The sequence below is a fragment of the Gymnogyps californianus genome, chromosome 2, assembly GCF_018139145.2.
Source record: "Gymnogyps californianus isolate 813 chromosome 2, ASM1813914v2, whole genome shotgun sequence".
Classification (NCBI taxonomy): Eukaryota; Metazoa; Chordata; class Aves; order Accipitriformes; family Cathartidae; genus Gymnogyps; species Gymnogyps californianus.
This window is the reverse complement of record NC_059472.1, coordinates 104,551,916-104,573,046: the sequence shown is the minus strand read 5'-3', so window position 1 is coordinate 104,573,046 and position 21,131 is coordinate 104,551,916. Positions and strand designations below refer to the sequence as shown.

At 36.6% G+C, this 21,131-nt stretch overlaps 1 protein-coding gene across 1 annotated transcript in view; it reads right to left on the bottom strand.

Annotated features, from left to right (window-relative positions):
- Nucleotides 1-1,317: 1,317 nt before the first annotated feature.
- SLC9A3 (solute carrier family 9 member A3) overlaps nt 1,318-21,131 on the bottom strand; it is a 52,470-nt gene continuing 32,656 nt past the window's right edge. The window contains exons 4-16 of the mRNA XM_050892138.1: nt 19,716-19,794; nt 18,716-18,893; nt 17,609-17,829; nt 15,466-15,668; nt 14,561-14,650; nt 12,566-12,636; nt 10,166-10,295; nt 6,769-6,884; nt 6,000-6,129; nt 5,330-5,506; nt 4,679-4,754; nt 2,921-3,034; nt 1,318-1,565 (exon numbers count right to left, since the gene is read on the bottom strand). Of these exons, the coding sequence (XP_050748095.1) occupies nt 1,318-1,565; nt 2,921-3,034; nt 4,679-4,754; nt 5,330-5,506; nt 6,000-6,129; nt 6,769-6,884; nt 10,166-10,295; nt 12,566-12,636; nt 14,561-14,650; nt 15,466-15,668; nt 17,609-17,829; nt 18,716-18,893; nt 19,716-19,794 (1,833 nt within the window). The remainder of the gene's footprint in view (nt 1,566-2,920; nt 3,035-4,678; nt 4,755-5,329; nt 5,507-5,999; nt 6,130-6,768; nt 6,885-10,165; nt 10,296-12,565; nt 12,637-14,560; nt 14,651-15,465; nt 15,669-17,608; nt 17,830-18,715; nt 18,894-19,715; nt 19,795-21,131) is intronic.

The following is a 21,131-nucleotide window of genomic DNA, read 5'->3' as shown; positions in this document are numbered from 1 at the left end:
ACAGAGGACACTAGGTTATACATTTGTGATCATGGATTCAACAAAAGCGAATTCGTGATTAAACTGACTATTGCATTTCATTGCATAATCCCTGCAGTGCCCTATGTTCTATTCAATTACAATGTCTGAACTGTGACCTGACCCACCTCATTTACAGCACTGACTGTGTTGATTATAGAAGTGAAGGCTGCTTTTTATGGTGTGGAAAATTTTCACCAAGTGAGAATTAAAGGGCAACTAGGATATTCATTTAAACCCAGAGTCAATTTAATTTTAAGCCTCTAACACATTAGAAGCAACAAGTTATTTACTGCATCAGAAAGCTAAGCATTTTTCTGATTTCAAAATAAGGTGTGGATTAAGATAAGTTCACAGTTTAAGGATAAAGCTCTAAACAAAACTGGAATTCTGCTTCTCCACAGTCTGGCTGTTGTGTAATTATCTGTACCTGTGTAAGGGAACTCTGAGGCATTCTAGTAAACATGGTTCATTTTTAAACCTTTTCTTATGTAATTTAATGATGACATCAGCAGTGTCATTGAGTACTTGTATTGTAGCAGTGGGACCATTTTCCCTTCCTGGGCACTGGATAAATAACCTGGACAAATGTTCAGAACTGACTCAAGGCTTCTTAGCAATAGTCAAAAATCATATTCTAATCATGCTAAGAATGAGAGACTTAGCCCAGCTCATTGCTGGTCTAGCCCTGCTGCTCCTATTGTACATCCGAATGCAATAGAGTCCAATGGGTTAAATGACTCATCTAACCTCTTATGGGCAAACTATGTCCTTTGGCATCAGCAACTGGATTGTCTTTCTGGGGCTTCAGGCTACTTTGCTTACATCTGCAGACAGCAGTGACGATGTTACTCGAAAAGACCAATCGCTGTTTAAGGGGGTTGAATCAGAATTACCGGATTCCTGTTAGGGAATTCAGGTACAAATTTTATCATCTAGAACTGACTAACCAAGAAACCTGGAGCCTCTTGAAAATGAGTGCACAATATTCTGGTATTTGGAATGCTATTTTCTTGGCATTTAAATTATTCAAGCCAAAACAAAGAGCAGGACCCTTATCTGCTGTAAAATCAACAAGGCATTGGACCCCAAATAGTTGGACAGCTCTTTTGCAGAAGGAAAATAGAAAGATGTTTTGTTATTCAAGCTGGAGGAAGATAGAAGATGTTTAGTTGTATGAAGAAATCAGGAAGGAAAGAGATGCTGTGGGAGAAGAAAAATCAGAAAGGTTTACTTGTCAGTAGTCAGGGTTGATAGGAAGGCTGATTAAAAATAAAGGTGATAATATCTTTTAAAATATTACATATGTGTTGATTCTGGGAGAAAAGATCTGGGTCGGTCCTCTGGGCCATCTGCTAGCAGGAAGGAATCTATTGATTTATTGCTGAGCCGGAATGGAGTGAGCCGTCTGAAGTTGTTTGGAGAATATGGGATCTGCACTCGGGCCCTTTGTGATGGTACCACAGTATCTTCATTAGATAACCATGGTGAGAACTTCATGTAGATGCTTTGATCATCATCAGCTGAAAATACTGGGTTATCAATTCCTAAAAAAAGTTCATGAGTGACAAATACAATTAATCAAACTAATTTCTTGGTAATACAACAAGATGCTTTGTAAAAGGAGAATGGCTATAGTGGGAAAAAAATAGGCTGATACATGCCGGTATAGGTGTGACTAGACCAATACACAGACCGTTACACACATAAGTTGCTCTTTCTACCTTGGTTATTGCTAGTCATTTTGGATTTCTATTAAAGAGAAAAATTGGATATTATATCCAATATGCAGTTATGTTTGGGATATCTGGAGACAAAAATTAAAATCAATAAAAGAAGAAGTCAGCAAATTTTAAGCAAAATAAAGCACAATATAAAATAACTGCAGAAAATTCAAATCAAACCCATAAAAAAGAAGCAAAAGATGGAAAAAAAATGCAAAAGCATAAATTGCACAACTCCCTGAAGGAATGAGATGTGTCTGAGGGAGCTAAAGCAGGCCACAGAACAGTCAAAAGTAAGTTACGGGAGCCTTTTAATATAGATATCAAGTTTGTAGTGTTTGAACCGAAAAAGAAATTTTTAAAATTAGTCTAGGTCTGCATCTTGCCACCCACTTATTTCTGGATCAATTTCTGGATGTCTTTATACATTCTCAAACATAGAATTTGTCCTGGAACAGTGCTGTATCAGCATGTCTGCCAAAAGAGTACAGACACAAGTGTTTTTCTTCACTGTGTGCACCATGTTACATATGAAGCATACAGTGGCATGCTGAAAATTCAAACACAAAAATGCTAAAGAGAAATACTAAATTTTAAAACTTTATAAATCATATCATATAATTTCTGTTATATATAGTGATATACTTTCAATCTGATATTTTGGAGCCTTTCAGGGCTGGAAATCAAGTCCAATGAATGCTCCAGGAATGCTGCAGATCTGCCCTTTTCAGTGACTTCTATGAGCCTGTAAGGATCTGAGGGAGTTGTGAATTTAAGAGGAGAAATCCTGCCTGAAAGAAGAAGCATGAAATTTATCACAACAAAGTGCTTCAAATGCAAGTAGAAAACAGTTCCAAAGGACTACTACTGGCTGGTCTTGTGAGGTAGGACAACTCTAAAATAACATTTTCTGTTGCTAGAAATAATTAGTGGTTTTAGGTCTGGTTTAGGCAGTCATGCTCACGACTTCTATCAGTAGCAAATTTGATGCTCTCCATACCTCCGGATATCCAAAACTTGTCATCTGTTAACATTAATATTAAGCAAATATATTTTCTAATAGAACACATCAAATCAAAACAGAACAAAAAATACAGGCTAAATCAACAGCATTTCTAGTATTTTTTTTTTTAACATTTGAGAAAAAAAAAACCTCTGTAGGTAATGAATATTTTTACCAGTAGGAGTATCTGTGAAATTTTGCTTCGTCACATTAGCCAGGAAATCAACTCCTTTGCCTAGATGCAAAGTTTCATAATCATTATTTTCTTCTGATTCAGAAAACTCCAAATCTGGAAAAAAAAGAAAGTGCAATTTGATTAGAGATTTGTATCATTTCTGATTGACAGAAAATGCTATTTCATGGTGTTTTGATGCTGGCATAGTTATCAAAGATACATCTTTAACAAGGATCTAGATAAGGGCAAAATTTAATCAACAATTGTAGCACTGAAATGCGAATGTGAATGTATATAGAGTTTGCAGCTTAGATACCAATTACATCAAGAAACTCAACACAGGTTTCCAGCTTGCATTATTATCTGGTGCTATGATAGAGAGAGACTTCACACTCCTCTGGCTAAGCTTTTGGCTAACAGAATTGTGTGCTTTCCTGGGACTGAAACAAACCAACCTATGACATGGCACCACTGCTGCTGCTGTGTTTTGTGTCTTAAATGCTCATGTGTTGACAAATGTCGTCCCATTACAATCACCAGTCACTGCATTTTCATCATTTGACAGAGGTCAGCACTAGTATCCTGACTGATTTCAAACCTGATAAGGTCGTTGCTGCTTCTACTGCAGTAGAATCAGTTTTACAACAGCTGCTAAACCACTTGTTAAGACTGTCTTCCAATGAAGCTTTTCTTTTTTAAGTCGAGGATGACATCTATACACACTGTTCTTTAACAAGACAGCACTGAATGACCTACTTAGAAGTATTTGGAAAATGCGTCCCATGCAAAAGGGTTCTAGAATATTACACTTATTCAGCCAGCCTGTATTGCCCCTGTCAGTCGAAGAAAAATAACGCTCAAGAAAAGTATCTTTGCTTGGAGCTATTGAGAAAAGATGAATCGTTCTCTATTTTACTTCAATTCTCTTTGAGATCAAGGGGTTGCATGCATAAACAGAGGAAAGAACACTAATAAGAGTTAGTTCAGTGGCTCTTAAACCGCGTTTCAGTTTTTAAGTGATACATTTTATAATTATATAACAAATATATTAGCGTCCATCACGTCTTGCTATGACTGACATCAATGCCAAAAGATGGCTAAAACATGAGCTGAAAGGATTTGAGGCTTTACATGCAAAAGCAACTTTTGCTAGGGATGCTCCCTAGGCCAGTCAGCTTCAGATTACACTTTCAAGGATGACCTGTGTGTTAGATTTATGCATGAAGGGTGAATCAGTGCTGAAACTGGCCTCTGACTGTGTGTCTTTCAAAGCTACACTCTCCTTGAGTTCTAATGTGCTTGCTTAGCATCAACTCTGATTCAGACCCTTCTAAACAAATGGACCTTAACTCAGATCAGAATGTCATCTCAGCTACTGAATTTTATATGGCATGGTGTCCTGGGCAGACATATCCTGCTGTGATAAAAAAGAAAACTGTTAGCAAAAGTTGCTCTGTGCAGCTTAGCCACTGCATTGTTTTGTTTTCAAAATTTAAATGTGATATTTTAAAAATGTGAGTAAAAAGGCCAATTAAAATTTGGTTTGTCATCCAGCTGCCTAGAAAAACAACTTCTAAATCATCGAGACACTGCATTTAAGCATGGAGCAGATCCCCACTCTGAGTTCTGAATTATGACTAGAGGTCCCTTTTTAATACCAGCTTCACTGTTGCATATCATGAAATTTTTCAGTGATGCCTTACTGACAATGTAGCTGGTAAAATGCAGTTAATGAAACTGGGCTAAGAGTCTTTTTACCTTTTTCCTTGAAAGTAAAATCTTGTACTGGATTTTCTGAAGGTATTTTTCCATTTGGTATGACACTGCTGTTTCGCTGAAAGAAAACAAACAAAGTTACCAAAAATGCCACCATCATCAGATAGCAATGGCAGTGACATCCTTTGAAATCATGAGTTCAGCAGCATAACCCTGAAATCTGTTGTAATCTTTGCTTGAGACTCAATATGGATGTCATTAGTTTCCCCCTACACTCGTACTCACTACAGAAAAAGAAAGGAACGTTGGCTCTTTCAATGCTGTATGTTCCCGCTTGATTTCATGCAAATTTTGTGGAATACTGTATGCTGTAGTGCTGCCCTGCTACATCCACCCTGCAACATCTCTCCACAGTGTTGTAGCATGGCTCAAAGTCTGTTGTTTTTCAAGTGATCAAAAATCTCTCACCCAGAGGAAGGGTCCCAAAGCACAGAGAAAAGAAGCATATGAGAAGATGCCCCTTGAGTTATCTCATAGTTTAATCTCTTCTTCCTTAGGCTGTTTAAGTTCATGAAGTTCTATAGGACAGAGATAAATGCAGGACATAGGACCCTTCAGAGTCCTCCCTGCCCTCCCCACCCCTTAGTTTGTATAACAGGTGGCTACATCTGGGTCCTTGTGAAAGTATTTTACCCTTTTTTGGCCCCGGTCTCGCTTGTGGATTTTATTGAGCTTCTTGGAATGGTTTATTCCTAGTTTGGTACTCTTGAAAGATTCTAAGCGCTTCCTCATTGTCCTATGGAAAATCTCCTTGTCTTGTTTCTCATCTTCACTGTGCATGATCTCATGTCGACTGTACAGGTGTTTGTGCTGTGGCCAGGAAGGGAAGACAATATTCATTTATTTAGAAATACAGCTGGAAGCCCTGAATCAATGCATTCAATCAGTATCACGCAAATGTAAACAACCCCGTAAAAAAGAATGAACCAAAGACTAGTCTGAAGGCATTAATGAAACTCCTATTTTTCTTTCTCTTTCTTCACCACGAAACAGGTGTAACTCTAGGAATTTTAAGTACCTAAGAGTGACTGTCATTCAAAGTAATCCTCTCCCTATAAGTGTCTGAATCACTTCAGTTGATATACACTCCATTTAATCCTGCTTCAGAACCTGTATTGGACCCAGTTCTGCATTCCACTGGCCCCAGTGAAATCAAAGGCACTAGACAAAGAGCGTATCTTCCTCAAGGGTGCAGATTGTGCAGATGGGTTCTTTCCTTTTGAGTTTCGCTCCCAAGTTTTGGTTCCTAACGTCTCCTAGTTTTAGATTGGAAAACAGTCCAATGCTAGCCTTCTGCTCTCACCTCCTGCCTGGGTTTATACAGGTACTGTTGTAGGGTGTGATGAGCAATTGTGTCTTCTGTGTCCCGGATACTTTTCCTCCTCTGCTCTAAAGCTTGCATGTCAAGGCAAACTGGTCCAGCTTTTTCTCTCCTGAAGAAGAATAAAATATACAAACAGCAGTTTTAAAAATCAGTAATTGCTGAAGGGGAAGAAAAAACAGGAAAATGGGGAATGAGAGGGAGAAATGAAGAAGTTTTAAAAAAAAAGGAAAGGTCAAAATAGGCTAAACGAAAATGAGTGAGCAAATACCTAATGGGAAATGTGAAAAGATTATTGTTTTTTGTCTTTCAGGTGGGTGTAGCATTAATTAATTTCTCAGTTTACATGACACACAGTCTGTTCAGTGAAAGAATCATGAAAGAGTTAAGGAAAGAGCAATTTTTTTTCCTTACCTCTCTCCTGACTTTTTCTGGAGCAGACACAGAAATGACATCTAGCCCTGTCTATAGCAGTTGGTGAACAAAAGGTACGTGAAACAACTCTAATGTGGATGTCTGCTTCATCTTACTAGCCTTTACTGCAAAAATTTGTTTGTGTGTAAAATACAACAATATAACTGTATGTATACCCATTTTATGTGGGAGAAAAGATTAACTGAAGTTCAAAAAAGTAGTGAATGAAGCCCCTGGAATTTGCATTTTTCAAAATTTATAACACTGTTTCCATTTCCTCACATATAACATAAAAATGCCCACAAACACCACCCCCCAATCAGTCCACATTACTTACAGTAAATAAGAGACAGAGCTTTCCACAGTACTTGGGCGTGGCGTGCTGAAATCCACATTTACCATGTTGTCTGTACTTGGAGAACGTATAAATGCCAAGGAACCTCTACGTTCTCCCTGGCCACAGAAAGAAACAAGACATATTACAGCTGTAAACACCTAGGGCAAAATGTGTATCAGAAAATGCGGATAATTTGTGAGGCTGCTGTATGCAAATGGCACAAGAAGCAGGGACGAAGTTGTATTTAGGTAACAAATACAAACCATTTTTTGGTTTTATGGTTTCTTTACGTTGAGTGATGTTATTCCAATGAACAAAGCTAGGAGAAAAACTATTCCACTCTTGTAAATTGATTTTGAGGAGGTGAGTGATTTCTTAGGCCTCAATCTCTTTGCAAATTGTATCCTTGCACTTTTGCAGTCTAACTCTTTTCTCTTCCCAGAGCCTTTCATGGATGAACCTTTTACTTCGTACCACATTGCAAGCCAAGTACATAGGGATATCTGTGCAGATTTTTATGACTTGACACATCACTGCACTTTCAGTACCATTTTCAAAGATGCAACACTAAGTTTTCTGTTCTCTACCAGAATGGAAGCAGCAAATGCTAAGTGGTGGTAGAAGTCTACAAGAATATTTGAAACAGGTTATGGCATGAAGAGATGAGATACTGAAGAGAAGAGATTTGCTTTCAGTTCTAAAACTAGTGTCACAGTAGTGAATTGCTAGAAAAGCTCAGATTTATGTCTTCACAGTTTTCCCTACTGCTTGCATAATTTCTTGTTTAGGTGAAAGGTAGCTGTTGAGTGACATCGTGGTTACATAGGCTGAACCCATCTGTGGTTTTGAATCACAGCAGAGAGAAATCACATAGCAGGTCTCTACGTTTCAAACTGTAATAAAGAATACACCAAGAGAAACCATTTCCCTTGCAGAATATTGAAAGATTTTATCTACATTTCTCCAACTTTAACTGTATTGTGTCCCCTTTACATTCTTATATTCATAGAGCAAATCAAACAAATGTTTCCTTTTACTGTGGTAGCCCACATACATGTTACAGTAGTATGTGTTGGATCAGATCAGTGGCATTAAGAAGTACACTCTGGCTTCTTAAGTGTGTACTGAAGAAAACTTAAGAGAAAAAAAAGTAAATTCTGGGTCAGCATCATCCCATCCATTTTCTTAAGTGCGTCTGACTTTCTTTTCAAAGCAAGTTTAATGTTTCATACATACATCATACCCTATCATCAGTGGAGGAATTTTAGCCAGAAGAAGTTATGAACTGTAAGTATTTTAAGTCACTTCTATTCACTTGCTCTGGATTATTTTCATTTTGCCTGGCTTAGGCTCTCGCCTCTCAAGTGTAAGGAATTTATTTAGGTTCAGACTGAACTCTCTCAAGCTCTTGTTTATTGTACGTATGTAGCATAACAGCAGAGCTGAAAAAAGAAAAATTTATAAAATAGTTTTTAAACTCCTCAGTTTATTGCAAGTGAGAAGAGAGTGAGTAGCTGGGGGAGGCAGATCTTTACTCCTCCTTGAAGAAATGGCTTCAATTTCAATGTCAGCTTGTAATTCACAGATATTTAGCTCAAAGATATATTTCAGAAGTCAAGGAAAAGCTGTTAAAGCAGTGTATCACTGAAGCAAATATTAACATGAGAAAGATGGAATGACTTTAGGATTCACAACTCATGACTAATAAGGCATATTGACATAACTAATTTCCACTGGAAGAAATCATGTTGCAAATCTTTTGTAGAACCTGGAGAACTTTTAATTTCTTCGTCTATTATTATCAGATCAGTAGACATCTGCCAACAGAATTTGTCTGCAAGACACAATATGCACAAATAGTATTTGCACTAGGGTAGCAAAAGTCAGTTTCCTTGGTTTATGAACTGTACTAAGGTGTAATGAAAAAGGTAACTCTCCTAAAAAATTAATAATATCTAACTTAATCTGACATTACTATATGGGATTCAAGACATTTTTGAGCAAAGATTCTGGGGCTAAATCTGCATGGCTTAGTGATCTATAGAGCCCTTTGCATCTGTTAAAGAGAAAAAATACTGTAATGAATCTACTGAGCAGATTCAGCAGTGAATCTGAACATGAGACTCATGCTCATCAACATCAAAGTCATTATCTAACTTTCTTCCTCTGAGGTGTGACCCAGAAAGCACCACAAGAAAGAAAATTAGTTCTTGAGTTCAAATAGTCTGAAAACTGAATGGGTAATTTACAAAATCACAAAAAGAAGTATTTGCTTATCTTGTGAACCACTCCCCATTTTTCACGCTAACATAATTTCTGAATTTCGTCTTATTTTCTGAATTTGATCTTTGAAATTCCATGTTTCACTGGAAGAATTCTGCTTGACTGTAGCTCATTTTCAAAAAAAAAAAAGAGATTAGTAGTAGTAGTAGTATCAGTCATAGTAATAGTGTTTATTTTAATTAAAGAAATTAACTGGTATGTCTCCTAGCTGTGAAAATGAGTTCACTTGGAAATTATGGGCATAGATAGATTATCACTTCAAAGATCACTGTTTAAAATACTCCATTTAAAACTATCCTCTACACTGTATCAGTACTGCACATTTGTGGTGATTTGAACTGAGGTGGCCAGTTTCATACTGAAGAAGATTAGGAATTCTTACACAATCTGTTAACATTGCTCCAGTCTGGAAATGGCAGGCAGAACATTACTCCTGCAGAAGGCCAGTAACTTTCTTCCATTCTGTAACTTTCAAAATTTCTCCTGTTGCAAGTCTTAAGTTTCTTTAACTTCACAATTCTGTGATTGCATTTGATATCTCTAGTGTATCACTTTAACCCTAATTTTTGAAGTGTGAGTGTTATGATTCCATTGAATTAAAGTTACCCTTCCCAATTTTTTTGTATTACTGTGATCTGGCAGAATGAGATTATAGCAGTCCACTACTTTGGTCATATATCCACACCATTTGGAAGTGAGCTTTTTCAAATCAGATTTGTCATGACATAGAACCACTGTTCTGCAGGAGCCAGACTCTATTGATACATTTAGAAAGACAGTAGTTTGCCTGATCCCTTTGGAATTACAGTATTTTTTCATGCAATGAGTATAGAAACAAAGTTATTCGGTAAAATCCACCAGAAAAGTACACTGACATAAGTACAATATACTCATACTTGGGGATCAGACATAATACTGAGAACTACAGCCACTCAAACAGGTGATATTGAGACTCAAAACACATTTAGAAAAAAAAAGCAGAGCAGAAATGAAAATAATTTTCTTTTAGACATCTCCTGCAATATATCAACTTTAGGTTATATTATAAATTAAAAAACAAAACAAAACAAAACCCAAATGATGCTATAATATATCAACAAGTGTTCGTAAGTACCTCAGCCACATAGCTAATTGCATCCTTCAAGTTGAGTTCATGGAAAACATTAAGGATCTGGTCTCTTGATTTTTGAGCAGACCTTCTCATCAGTACTTTACTGAGGAATTTCCTATCAAAATTGGACCACCTGATAATTTAAACAAACTGTGTTAATGGCAACAAGCAATTTTAGTTTCACAGCATTTTTAGTTTAGCATAAATGATATTTTTGTGAGCTAAGCACTTTTTTAAAAATGGTGAACATAACAATGTGAGGGACTTGTGTTTTGAAGCTTTTCAATTAGCATTTAAAGAAAGTTAAGGAAAAGCCTGCTACAGAGTTATGCAGCTGTCACAAAGCATTTAATAGGTTCACTTACCAAACACTAATACAACAGCAAGAGTGCTATGATTACAGTATCCCATTTCAGAGTCACTAGGACATTTTATACTCTGGGAGATCATGCTACCTTATTTTTCCACTTCTGATTATGCAGTTATATTTAATAGCTTCCTTCTAAAAGTTTAATTTTCTTTCCTCCTTTGGAAGGCAATCTGCTTTTCCCCAGCTGTATTGTGGAACAGCCAGCCTAGAAAATCAGTTCACAACAAGAGTGCCCTTCCAAAAGCATTTAGAGAGGGCCTTATTCATGCCATTGATGTACTCTGGGCTGTGATGTGATGTGTATTTTCTGTGATTTACACTTCCAAACTTGTCTAATAGTAGGATATCTGTGATTTCATATTTAGGCTCCGGAAGATAAAGGCTGCTTTACTTCATCTACCTTCCTCAAGATTTTCTCTAAAGGGCATGAGGCAACTTTGGAGACTACTATTCAAAGTGATTCTATCCATCTTGCCCAATGGCTATTTTAAGTTTACGACTTTTTATTCAGATTGTTGAAACCTTTTTGTTGTTAAACGTTATTCACAGAATTGATAACTATTCCTCTTCTCTAGCCAGAACACCTGACAAGCAGTCTCTAATTCAGGCTGCCACACCTGAGCATGTCAGTGAGGATGCTAGGGGCTGCCATTTCTTTGAGGAAGCAGCACTTTCATGTACATATAGGCCAAAAGAAGCAGACTTAAGTTGGTCTCATGCAAAATACGTTAGTCATCAAACCACACACTCAACCATGAATCTACATTAAGCTACTCCTTCTCTTGTTACTCAGGGAGATTACTTTCTGACATCTAAGAAGTCAAACTCCAATCTGCCACTTCAAAAATATTTAGCTCCATCTTCAAGACAGTATTTCAAAACTGGGGATGTATTCCCCTGTATTATAGCCTGCTGAAATTCATTCTTAAAAAGTAAACTAAAAATTTAGACCAAAAGAAAGAGAATATTCTATTTGGGATGCCTCACGACAATTCTTCACTGCATAAATGAACAAGAGCAAAAGGAAAGGAAGGAGACTGTCCCTATAACTGGGTACAGACAGGTGAGCAATTCTGCTTGAGCTCAGATACAATCTAGCTCCAGCCTAGGAGTTGTATAGTTATATGAGCATAATGCTAAACCTAAGCTAATATACTCAGCTTCTTAGCAAGGGTTAGGGGAGTGCTCTGCAGAAAGCTAACACAACCACATGGCTTTTGGATTGGAATTGACATGTTGAGTCAGCAGGACATTAGCAGGTCAGAACTGTGACTGTCCGCACCTATGAAATGACCTAACTCCAGGCAGAGAACTGCCTAACCTTAAATAACACTCTTAAAGATGTCCAGATTTAATGTCTATTTTTCACATTTATTCATCTAGATTATAGAAGTCTGCCCATCACAATGGTAACTCTTCACATGTAGTCTAAAGAAAATGGTGTCTGTATCTTTCAGCTGAGTGATTTTGCTTCTCTCAAGATGAATCAACTATAAACAGAGGGGGATGGAAATTATCCATAATTTTCATTATTGGTTTCAAACTAATAGGCTTAAACTGTCCGAGTCATTTCAAAGCACCCTCTGCCATCACTTTCAGAGCTGTTGAACACATCCTTTGTAGAAATAGGATAAACAACTAGCACAGTCATAGTTGAGTTTTTTTAGTGTCTCCACACACAAACAATGTTCATGAAATGGAGTATTACAGAGAAGGACCAACATTAACATTTTTGGTTAAATCTTGTGCAAATGGCCAGTTCTCAAATCTTGAGAGAAGCTGATCCCTGGATGTGAACTGAGGCATTTGCAAAGGCTTAATCTGAACTGTGAAAGAAAAAGAAAAGGTTCCAGTTGTAGGGGACAAAAATAAACTATTTTCACATTTGCTATATTTCCAGTATTTTCAGTATATAACCTTTTAAACTACATTTGACATCGTTGCTGTCCCTAAACTCACAGGCTTAAAAAGTCATAATTTACAGATAAGATTTCCTAGCAGTATTTCAACATTCCAAGTTAGTTACTACTTACTTGTCTCTCAGATAATTATGTCCTATTTGTCCAGAAATGTCTTCTATAGCAGAAAGAATGTGATCAAAGGCCTAGGAAAGTGAAAGTGGAATTAATATCTTTACAGAAATAAAAGGCATAATTAGAAAATAGCTCAATTTATGTCAGGTTAGACCAGGTGACTATGCAGAATAATTTTATTGCTGCTAAGCAGATTTCTTTTCCCATTTACAGAAATACTAACTACTATATGCTTTACTTCAAATGTCCTGAGCTTTCTAACCAGTTCTTCACAAATTCAGTAACTATTCTTGAATTACCAGGGTCTCAGCAAGAAGGTACTTAAGCCCCCATTTTAACATTCAATTTTAAGACTCTTTTTATCAACTCCTTTTACCATCTCCATTTCTGCCCTATGAAGTACATCAGCCACTATTAGTGATTGGTCACTATCATTAGTCAGTGATTAAATCAGTTGAAAAATTTCCTTAGTGTTTCTTTTTAGATGTTTCAGGAATTCATACTTCCCTCAGAGTAGAAGTAGGCACCATTCTTTTGATATCTAGGGCAAAATCCCATACTGGATATATTAGATGGCTGATAGAAATCCTGAGGTTTATAACTCTTGATTCAAATCAAAGCAGCTGCAGGTAGAATTTGGTGTTTTTCTGTATATGGTTGTTAACATTTCATTCTGAACATTGGCATGATTACTGCAGAATATACAGCATGCTAGGCTTAGAACAACATGGGTGATATGGATTATTCCTGAATATAATATTAATTACTGCCTCAGGAGATAACCGACATGGAAGTGGAGAAAATGATATTATAAATAAATTGTCTCCCTCCTACTCGCTGAGAACAGACAGTGCTCCCTCTCTCCAAAGGCTGCAATTTATACAGTTCTAGGAGCACTGTGCCTCCTGAGACAATATCTGCTAGAATATTCTAGGAAGTGGTGAATCAGTACATACAACTTTACAAAGTGTTAGGGTTAACATTACTGCTCGGCCTACACTACTAACTGACATGTAAAGGTGTATCCCATAAATGTAGACAGACTGTATTTCTTCACATGGGGGAAGAATTCTGATTTTCAAATAGTAAAATATTTGAACTGAAATGGAAATTTGAATTGCTGGATAACAAAAGCATAATGTATTTATTCAGTAGTCTGTAAAAGAATTCCTCAGAAACAAACCCTGTCCATCACAAAGTTGTTAATTCACTTCAGGTAACCTCCAATGTGAAAACAGACAAGATCTGAAGCTCATACAAGAATGTATTAAAATACTCAATGCACGATAGCTGTGTAAATCTGAAAAGTTTATGAATTAAAGAAGGCCATGAAAGATGTCTTATAGTCTTCCATCTTTTAACCTATATTTGTATTGAAAATGTATGTTTTCTTTTACTAAATAAAAACTTTACAATGTTGTGTGAAAGTGAATTGGAAGAGATCATGTTTCAAAATCTTTTAAAAGGTTAAAGAAATGAGGGCACACACAGATTTTACACTGAACTAAAACTATTACCATTAATCTGGAATTTCAGTATATAATTAACATCTGCACTGGGCAGCAGACTACCTTTCTATGTAATATGCAAGCTACAAAGCCTGCTTTCATATATTTTCCATAAATAAACAATATTTAAGAAGGAAAAATAAACTTACTTCCACATGCTTTGCCCTAGTGATCTTCAATCAAACGTCCTCCTCTTTTAGAAGAAGAGAAAGAAGCATATTCCAGCCGTGCTGTTTCCCCAGTACTGTCAGCCCCATTGAATTCTCAAGTGAAAGACCAGAACCTTAAGCTGAGTATCCCCTCACAGGACTCAACCCAAAGACAAATTACAACCTACACATAACTTTTGAAATGTTTGAAGGATTTTGCACTTGAAATTTGATTCTCCTCTCCCTTCCAAAAATAAATTTTCTCTAATTTTTTTTTTCTCTTAAGGCACTCTGTAAAAATCCAAAAGATACCATAGTTTTGTTTAAAAATGTCTTACTCTGCCATGAAGTTTCTCATTCAGTTTTGGCTCTCTGTGTTCAGTTTTCTTCACTTTCAGCCACTGTACCAAAGGCTTGATAGTCAGTCCCTAAGGATTGAAACATGATAATAAATACTCAGGAATTATCTTAAACTTTCCTCCAGCTGGTCATTGTTAAAGAGAAATAGAGCTTTTTTTTATGTTATATGCTGGTTCTCATACTTCCTCAGCTGATCTCTGTCCCCTTTAGAAGATAAAATAATACCCTCAGCTCCTGTTACAAAGGCTTGAAAAGACACCAACCAGTGGAAAAATATATCTTCTATAAGAAAAATATGGTAGTGGAAGGGTTAAAGTGTTTCCTATACCATTGAATGTGATATTTTCTGCACCTATCAGGAGTTTGTGACCACAATTAAACTTTCTATAATAAATTTGAGAAAAAATTCCAAGCTGGTATATACTGACATATCTCCATTTAAATTAATGTTGTTTCTTTCATCCAAGTGCTATTTTGTTTGGATGCTAAATACTTTCTTGTCCCACTGCTTACTGTTATATTTTAAAACAAGGACTTAGGCTCAGGTAGATCAGCTTAATGACTGTATTTGCCCATGAAAAGGACTGTTCCCTATAGTTATTCACAAGAGGTGAAGGATGTTTAATCAGATATTAACTTGAGCACTATTAATACCAAGAAGCTAAGACTGAACATTTTTTAGCACAGAGGAAATTGTGTTTTGTCCCTTGTGGTGCCATATGAAAACATAAAATAGGATCTTTGTTACTAAAATTAAAAATTCAATTATGCTTTCAGTTCAGTGAAACAATATGCAGCCGTCAGGTGAGAACTGCTTTAAGCATTCAGTACTTTTGGGGGACTCCTTCTCCTTGCAAGAAGCATGCTTAAGAAGTTGAATTACCTGGAAAATAACAGTAAAAAACACAACAATGATAGTTGTGCTGACAAACAGGTTTTTCTCTTTCACTTTGTCCACATCCAGAAGTACAACCAGAGCAAAAGCAACCGCTCCACGTAGTCCGCCATATGACATCACCACCTGGTCTATTATCTCCAACTGGACCATTCTGTAGTGGTTAAGAATCCATGTCTGTAAAACTACACCTACAAAAAACAAATGCCAGCATGTCTAGAAATACCCTTATGAAATGTCAATATACAAACCATGTGTAACAGAAACAGTACCACCAGTCTGCTTTCATAACAACTTCTCTATACCGTCTACTTCACCCTCTGTCCTGCTACACTGCCAAGGAGGGCAGGCCCACTTGGTACCTTCCCCTTTACATTTAGCCAGAGGGATTAGATGAAGTTTCCTCTGTGAGCCAGCAGCTCTTCTGAGAGTGCTGCCCTCTGGCATAGGCACTACAGGTGAAATTCTGCTATATGTGCTGACCTTTGAAATTCGCAGCTGAGAAAGAATAGAATTTGCAGCACCATAGTCAGTGATATGTACAGGGTCTTTTAACAGAAAGGGAAACAGTGTTGATTTAGGGAGTAAGTGTGGTACTCTTTACAAATCACTAAAAATGACATTTATGTCATTGTCTTATGGAGGGTTGTGTAGTTATGCTAACACTGACTTCAGGCCTACAGGTGAGATGCTGCGTGGTATAGGAGGCCTAAAGCTCTAGAAATCACAATGTCTCCCAGAGCTCACACCATACAGAAGGAAAACAGCTTCACCACTCCTGAGAGTGGCACAGCATGTGTGTCCCACTGCAGCAGGCCAAGACTTTTAACCAGTGCAAAAGAGATATTTTTCTTTTTAGAGAACTTTGAACTTGTGCTAAGGGAGGAGTGTCTTGTGTATATCACTGTAAGCAAGGCCTCTGGTGGAGGGGACCTTGAAAATTAATTCATGCCACCAATCTGACTCCTCCAAGGGTATGAGGGCTGCAATTATGTAAGGCCCAATATCATCAGGTCTTTAGTAATTTATCAATCTTTAAGCTCAATTACTTTAATGGATGCATATTGTTATTGCTGAATATTTACTATTTAATTATTGATCACACTTATTACAGGATTGTTAACCACTCATTACAGGAAGACAACAAGTAACAAAGTCAAGATACTGAAAACTTGTTTAAACACCTCGTGCACATCAGCGGTTACTGAGAGGTGGCTAAATGAACAATGGTTACAGACTATTTAGGAGGACATGGGGCTAGGCCCTTCATTCAGCCCAGGAATCTCTAGACAGAATAAGAATACAGAGTCTAGGAAAACTGCCAGCTAGATAGATGCGTTACCTTTTATTTGAATTTAATTCAAGACAAAGAAGCAAATAAACCCGTTTAATTTATTCCCAGATATAAATACATACACCAAATCACTATGTATGTTACTCTCTAGAAGTACTTCATTCAGTACTTCATTAACGGTGATTAAATAGTAGAACTACATAGTTGGGCAAATCGTCATTGGTATTTTGAAATGTTTTGAACTTATATAAGCCCAGTAAATTGACAGTAGGTAATCCCTATCTGCCACAGTCTTATTTACTCAGTTTTTCACCAGTCCCTGAGATTTATTTCTTAAGCCAGAGAACCTGCGGTGTAATTATGTATGGTCTTACATCACTGTGTGTCTCAAACCTGAAGTCAACCATAAAATTAGCTTAAGACAATCTCTTTATTACCAAATTGAAAGAGCTGAAGGAAAGAGATGGCTGACAGGACTCACATCTTTTGTTAGGCTGCAAGTGAAAGAACGAAGTCCATTTCACTGGGAGATTTTGCCAGTACCATGGCTGCCAGTTAGCCACTGGGTGATTTATGTTAATCGCTGGGCTAGTGATATCCTCACATGTCATCAGAAGTGAAATCCTACTATATTTTCAGCATCTGATGAAGCTTACTGTAGAGATCTACCCTCCTAACCCAAAACCAACCAGAAATTCAACTAAAATAAATGGAATATTTTAAAGGGAACAAGTCTAGAACTCCAATTTTTTTTTTTTTTTTTTTTTTTTTTGGCAAAAGAATATGTGATTGCATCAACAATACAATGCAAGGACAGGAAGAAGGTCATCCCCTTACCAATAACTCTATATACTGAGATGAAGACCAGAGTCAACAGAATAAAAGCTGTATTCCAAGTCCAGATTTCTGGATTTACAGCTGAAATTCCCAGGAACATGAAGATAATAGTTTCTGCTCCACTGGCCATCATTTTCATGGTATATCTTACAGTTGTAGAAGATTGTTCAGATATGTTAGCCTTGACATATTTCTGACAGCAGATGCCACAGAAAGTTATCCTAAAAAAAAAAAAAAAAAGAACAATTGTTCAGAAAATATTTGTTGTAACATTTAATATTATCTCCATCTGTCTGTCACATAGTGATAAAAACCCACCATTAATTCCTAAGAAAAAATACACTCAGGAGCCATTGTGGAGTCTAATCTAGGTAAAAAGCGTATCTCAAACATTCATCCTGAGGTGACCCCAAGAGGTCTGAAGACAGCATTTCATTAGATCATAACAGTCCTTAATTCTCTTCAGATTACCATACTGTTTTACATGCAAAATTTTAAATCTTGTTTACATTAGACATAACCTTAAACTAATGATCTGTTTGCACTAAGATTTTCAGATCTTGAATATACTCACTGTAGCATCTATAAACATGACAAGCAAAACTGAGAAGAAAAGTATGCCAGGAATTAATGGATACTAAAAGAAGAAAGACCAGAGGTACTCAAGCCAAAACAGGCAAGATTTAGGCAAACCTTAACAGGCCAGTCAAGTCAGTGAGAGTGGCAGATAATGGACATTCACATAATGCCTTAGAAAAATATTGTTTTAATTACAAATTATAGGGAAAGATGTCAATACAAATGGACAACTGTCAGTTATTGAAGTATTATTAATCACAAAGAGGAAAGAGTCAAGTCTGTATTTTGCAAAGACGGTTCTCATGTTGCACAGCAGATGATACTGGAAAATTTGCATTCCTTTTCAAGGCTGAATGACAGTATTTGCAAAGTATAATCTACTGCAGTGTGAAGATAGTAATATTCAGCATAAGCTTCATGAGTGTCATATTCTATAGCTGTCCTATATAATTTTGGTCTTTCTTTTCAATGTTTTTAAAAACCATATTCCCTTCTCAACCCCTTCACAGGCAGTAATAAGAGACTTACGCAAGGATAGCAGAAAGAGAAAGCATCTCTGCTGTGAGGTAGGACAGGTAGGAAATGATAAACACAAATCCAGGTTCAATGATTCTCACGTGCTTGGTGAAACGACTGACCAATGAGAGCAGGAATGCAAAGAAAATGCCAACCAGTGTCCCACCCAGGCTCACCACGAAGAATGACACTGAAAAACAAAACCAAACACAGCTTAAACAGTAGAAATACAATGGTTTGAACTAGTTCTCTTCTATTGTATGGCCAGCAAATCAGAGAAAATTTTGGAGGACACATCAAAAATTATTTCTAAGATGCAACAACATGAATTGCTTTTGAGCACTTGGTATGTGAATGCAGCATTCTGTAGAAAAAACAAGGTTACTTTCTGTTAAGCCTCACCATTTTAGGCTTATTCAAAACCCACTACATTTCTTTGAACAATTTTTTTCCCACATTCTGTAAACAAATGCTTTTCCAAAAGCATATTATAGAATATGCCAAAGTCACTGTTAAAACATTGATTCATAAGATAATGTAGTATCATGTCATGCTTGGAATGGGAAATAGTGACTAAATTTTTAAGTAAATAACATTTCTTGATAGTCACGGGCAAATGTTACTTGATGGCAATCAGTGATAAGGAGAATGCCCATATGCAATCTCAACTTTCCTGGAACGCAGGGAAAGCATAGGCTGAAACTAAGGACATGTTATAAAATACAAAGAAAATATGTATAGCTGTTGGTGGTCTTAACAACTGAACACATCTGTTGAGTCTCCTCAGAAGAAAACAAATCTGATTAAGTTTCCCAAATATTCAGGAATATTCACTTATTTATTTTCTTAAGACATTCGTCTATGCCACAGGAGTGTGGCAATATGAGTGACAAGGGAAAGGGCTGAAAAATAACAGTTACTGATAGCAAAATAATAATAATAATAATAATAATTTGTTTAAAAGTCTGCATATGTACATCAATGATGTGATACGGAATTCAATTCTACGCACCTATGCCTTTGACACATTCAATCCCCGTCACATTCTCTGGACCTATTGTAACAAAAGATTCAAACACATTGTACAGCACCTGAAAAGAAAAGTAGACTAACTTAATATTTGCTTCTGAATTAAGCCTATTAAAATAATCTCATTATGGGCCCCAACATTATGAATTCTGAAATTATGTATGACTGAGGGAAATTCTGTGTGCAGGGAGAAGATTTTGCAGATTTTTGAATTTTTCAAAATGGAAAAAATGCAATGGAGCAAGAGGAAACAAAAATTTTTTAAAAGACAACCTTCCATTTCTTATTTCAATATGATTTCTATCTATAAGAAGCATTGTTACATCTGGATGTGTTTTCTAAAGCACTTCTCACTCTAAAATCCAGGTATTTGGCAGATTTATTTAATCGTCTGCATAAGATAAATAAGATACTTAATAAGATAATAATAAGATGTTAATAATCAGATACTGGATTGAAATGGGTTGAACATATGTAAAATAAGTTGAACATAAAAGAAAATAAACTATAATAATTGTACTAAAGCTTTTAAAATAATTGACTAACAGTGACAGTGCTGAAAGTAAAGGATTCATCTTATCCATACCCCTGCCTAAGGAGATTTGTATGAGCATCATTCTTGACACATGCTTGTCTAATTCTTAGTTCCTCCAGTGATGGAGGAGAACTTTACTATGGCTTTCTCAGCTTTCGTTGTTGCAGCTAAGCTTGTTAACTCTTATCATATTTACCCCAGTCATGGCATACAGGTTACCTGGTTCTGTAACAGTAGTCTTTTACATATTTACATTTAAAGAATACTACATCATCCACTTTCTTCTGTCCTCCAGTCTTTCCTTTTTCAAGGTAAGAACTCCAGGTGTTTCAAACTTTCTCATAGGCTGTGCTTTCTGACTCTTGATCATGCTTACTCTTCTCTTCTGGATTTTCTTCAACAATCAGTCAAACTTTCTTTTATTTGTAGAGTGAGTGTTTGTATTCATTTCACAGTTACAAAAATTCCTTTCTTTCTGAAAGCCAATGAAGTTGATACTTGAGTTCATCAAGGGTTTATTTTAATATTTGTTTCCGGTAATACCCGAAAAGTACTAACGAGACTGATATCTAAAGGCAATTAGGTTTCTCTGAAGGCCCTAAATGGCATTTTGAAACTCCTGTGAACAGTTAGGCTGCTGCCAGTGACCTTGCAGTGCCTTGCTGCCTTGGTTGCAAAAAATTAAGTCGCTGAGCCTGGTGGATATATCTTACCCTCCTTTGGAGATATGCAGGAGCAGGAATAGGAGATGATCCAAGAAGCAAATTGAAGCTCTATAGCAACTCAGTTGCATAGCATCTTTCTGCCATAGGACTTCCTGGTCCCTGCCCACTGGCACTGTACTACAAAACTACTGACTGCTTT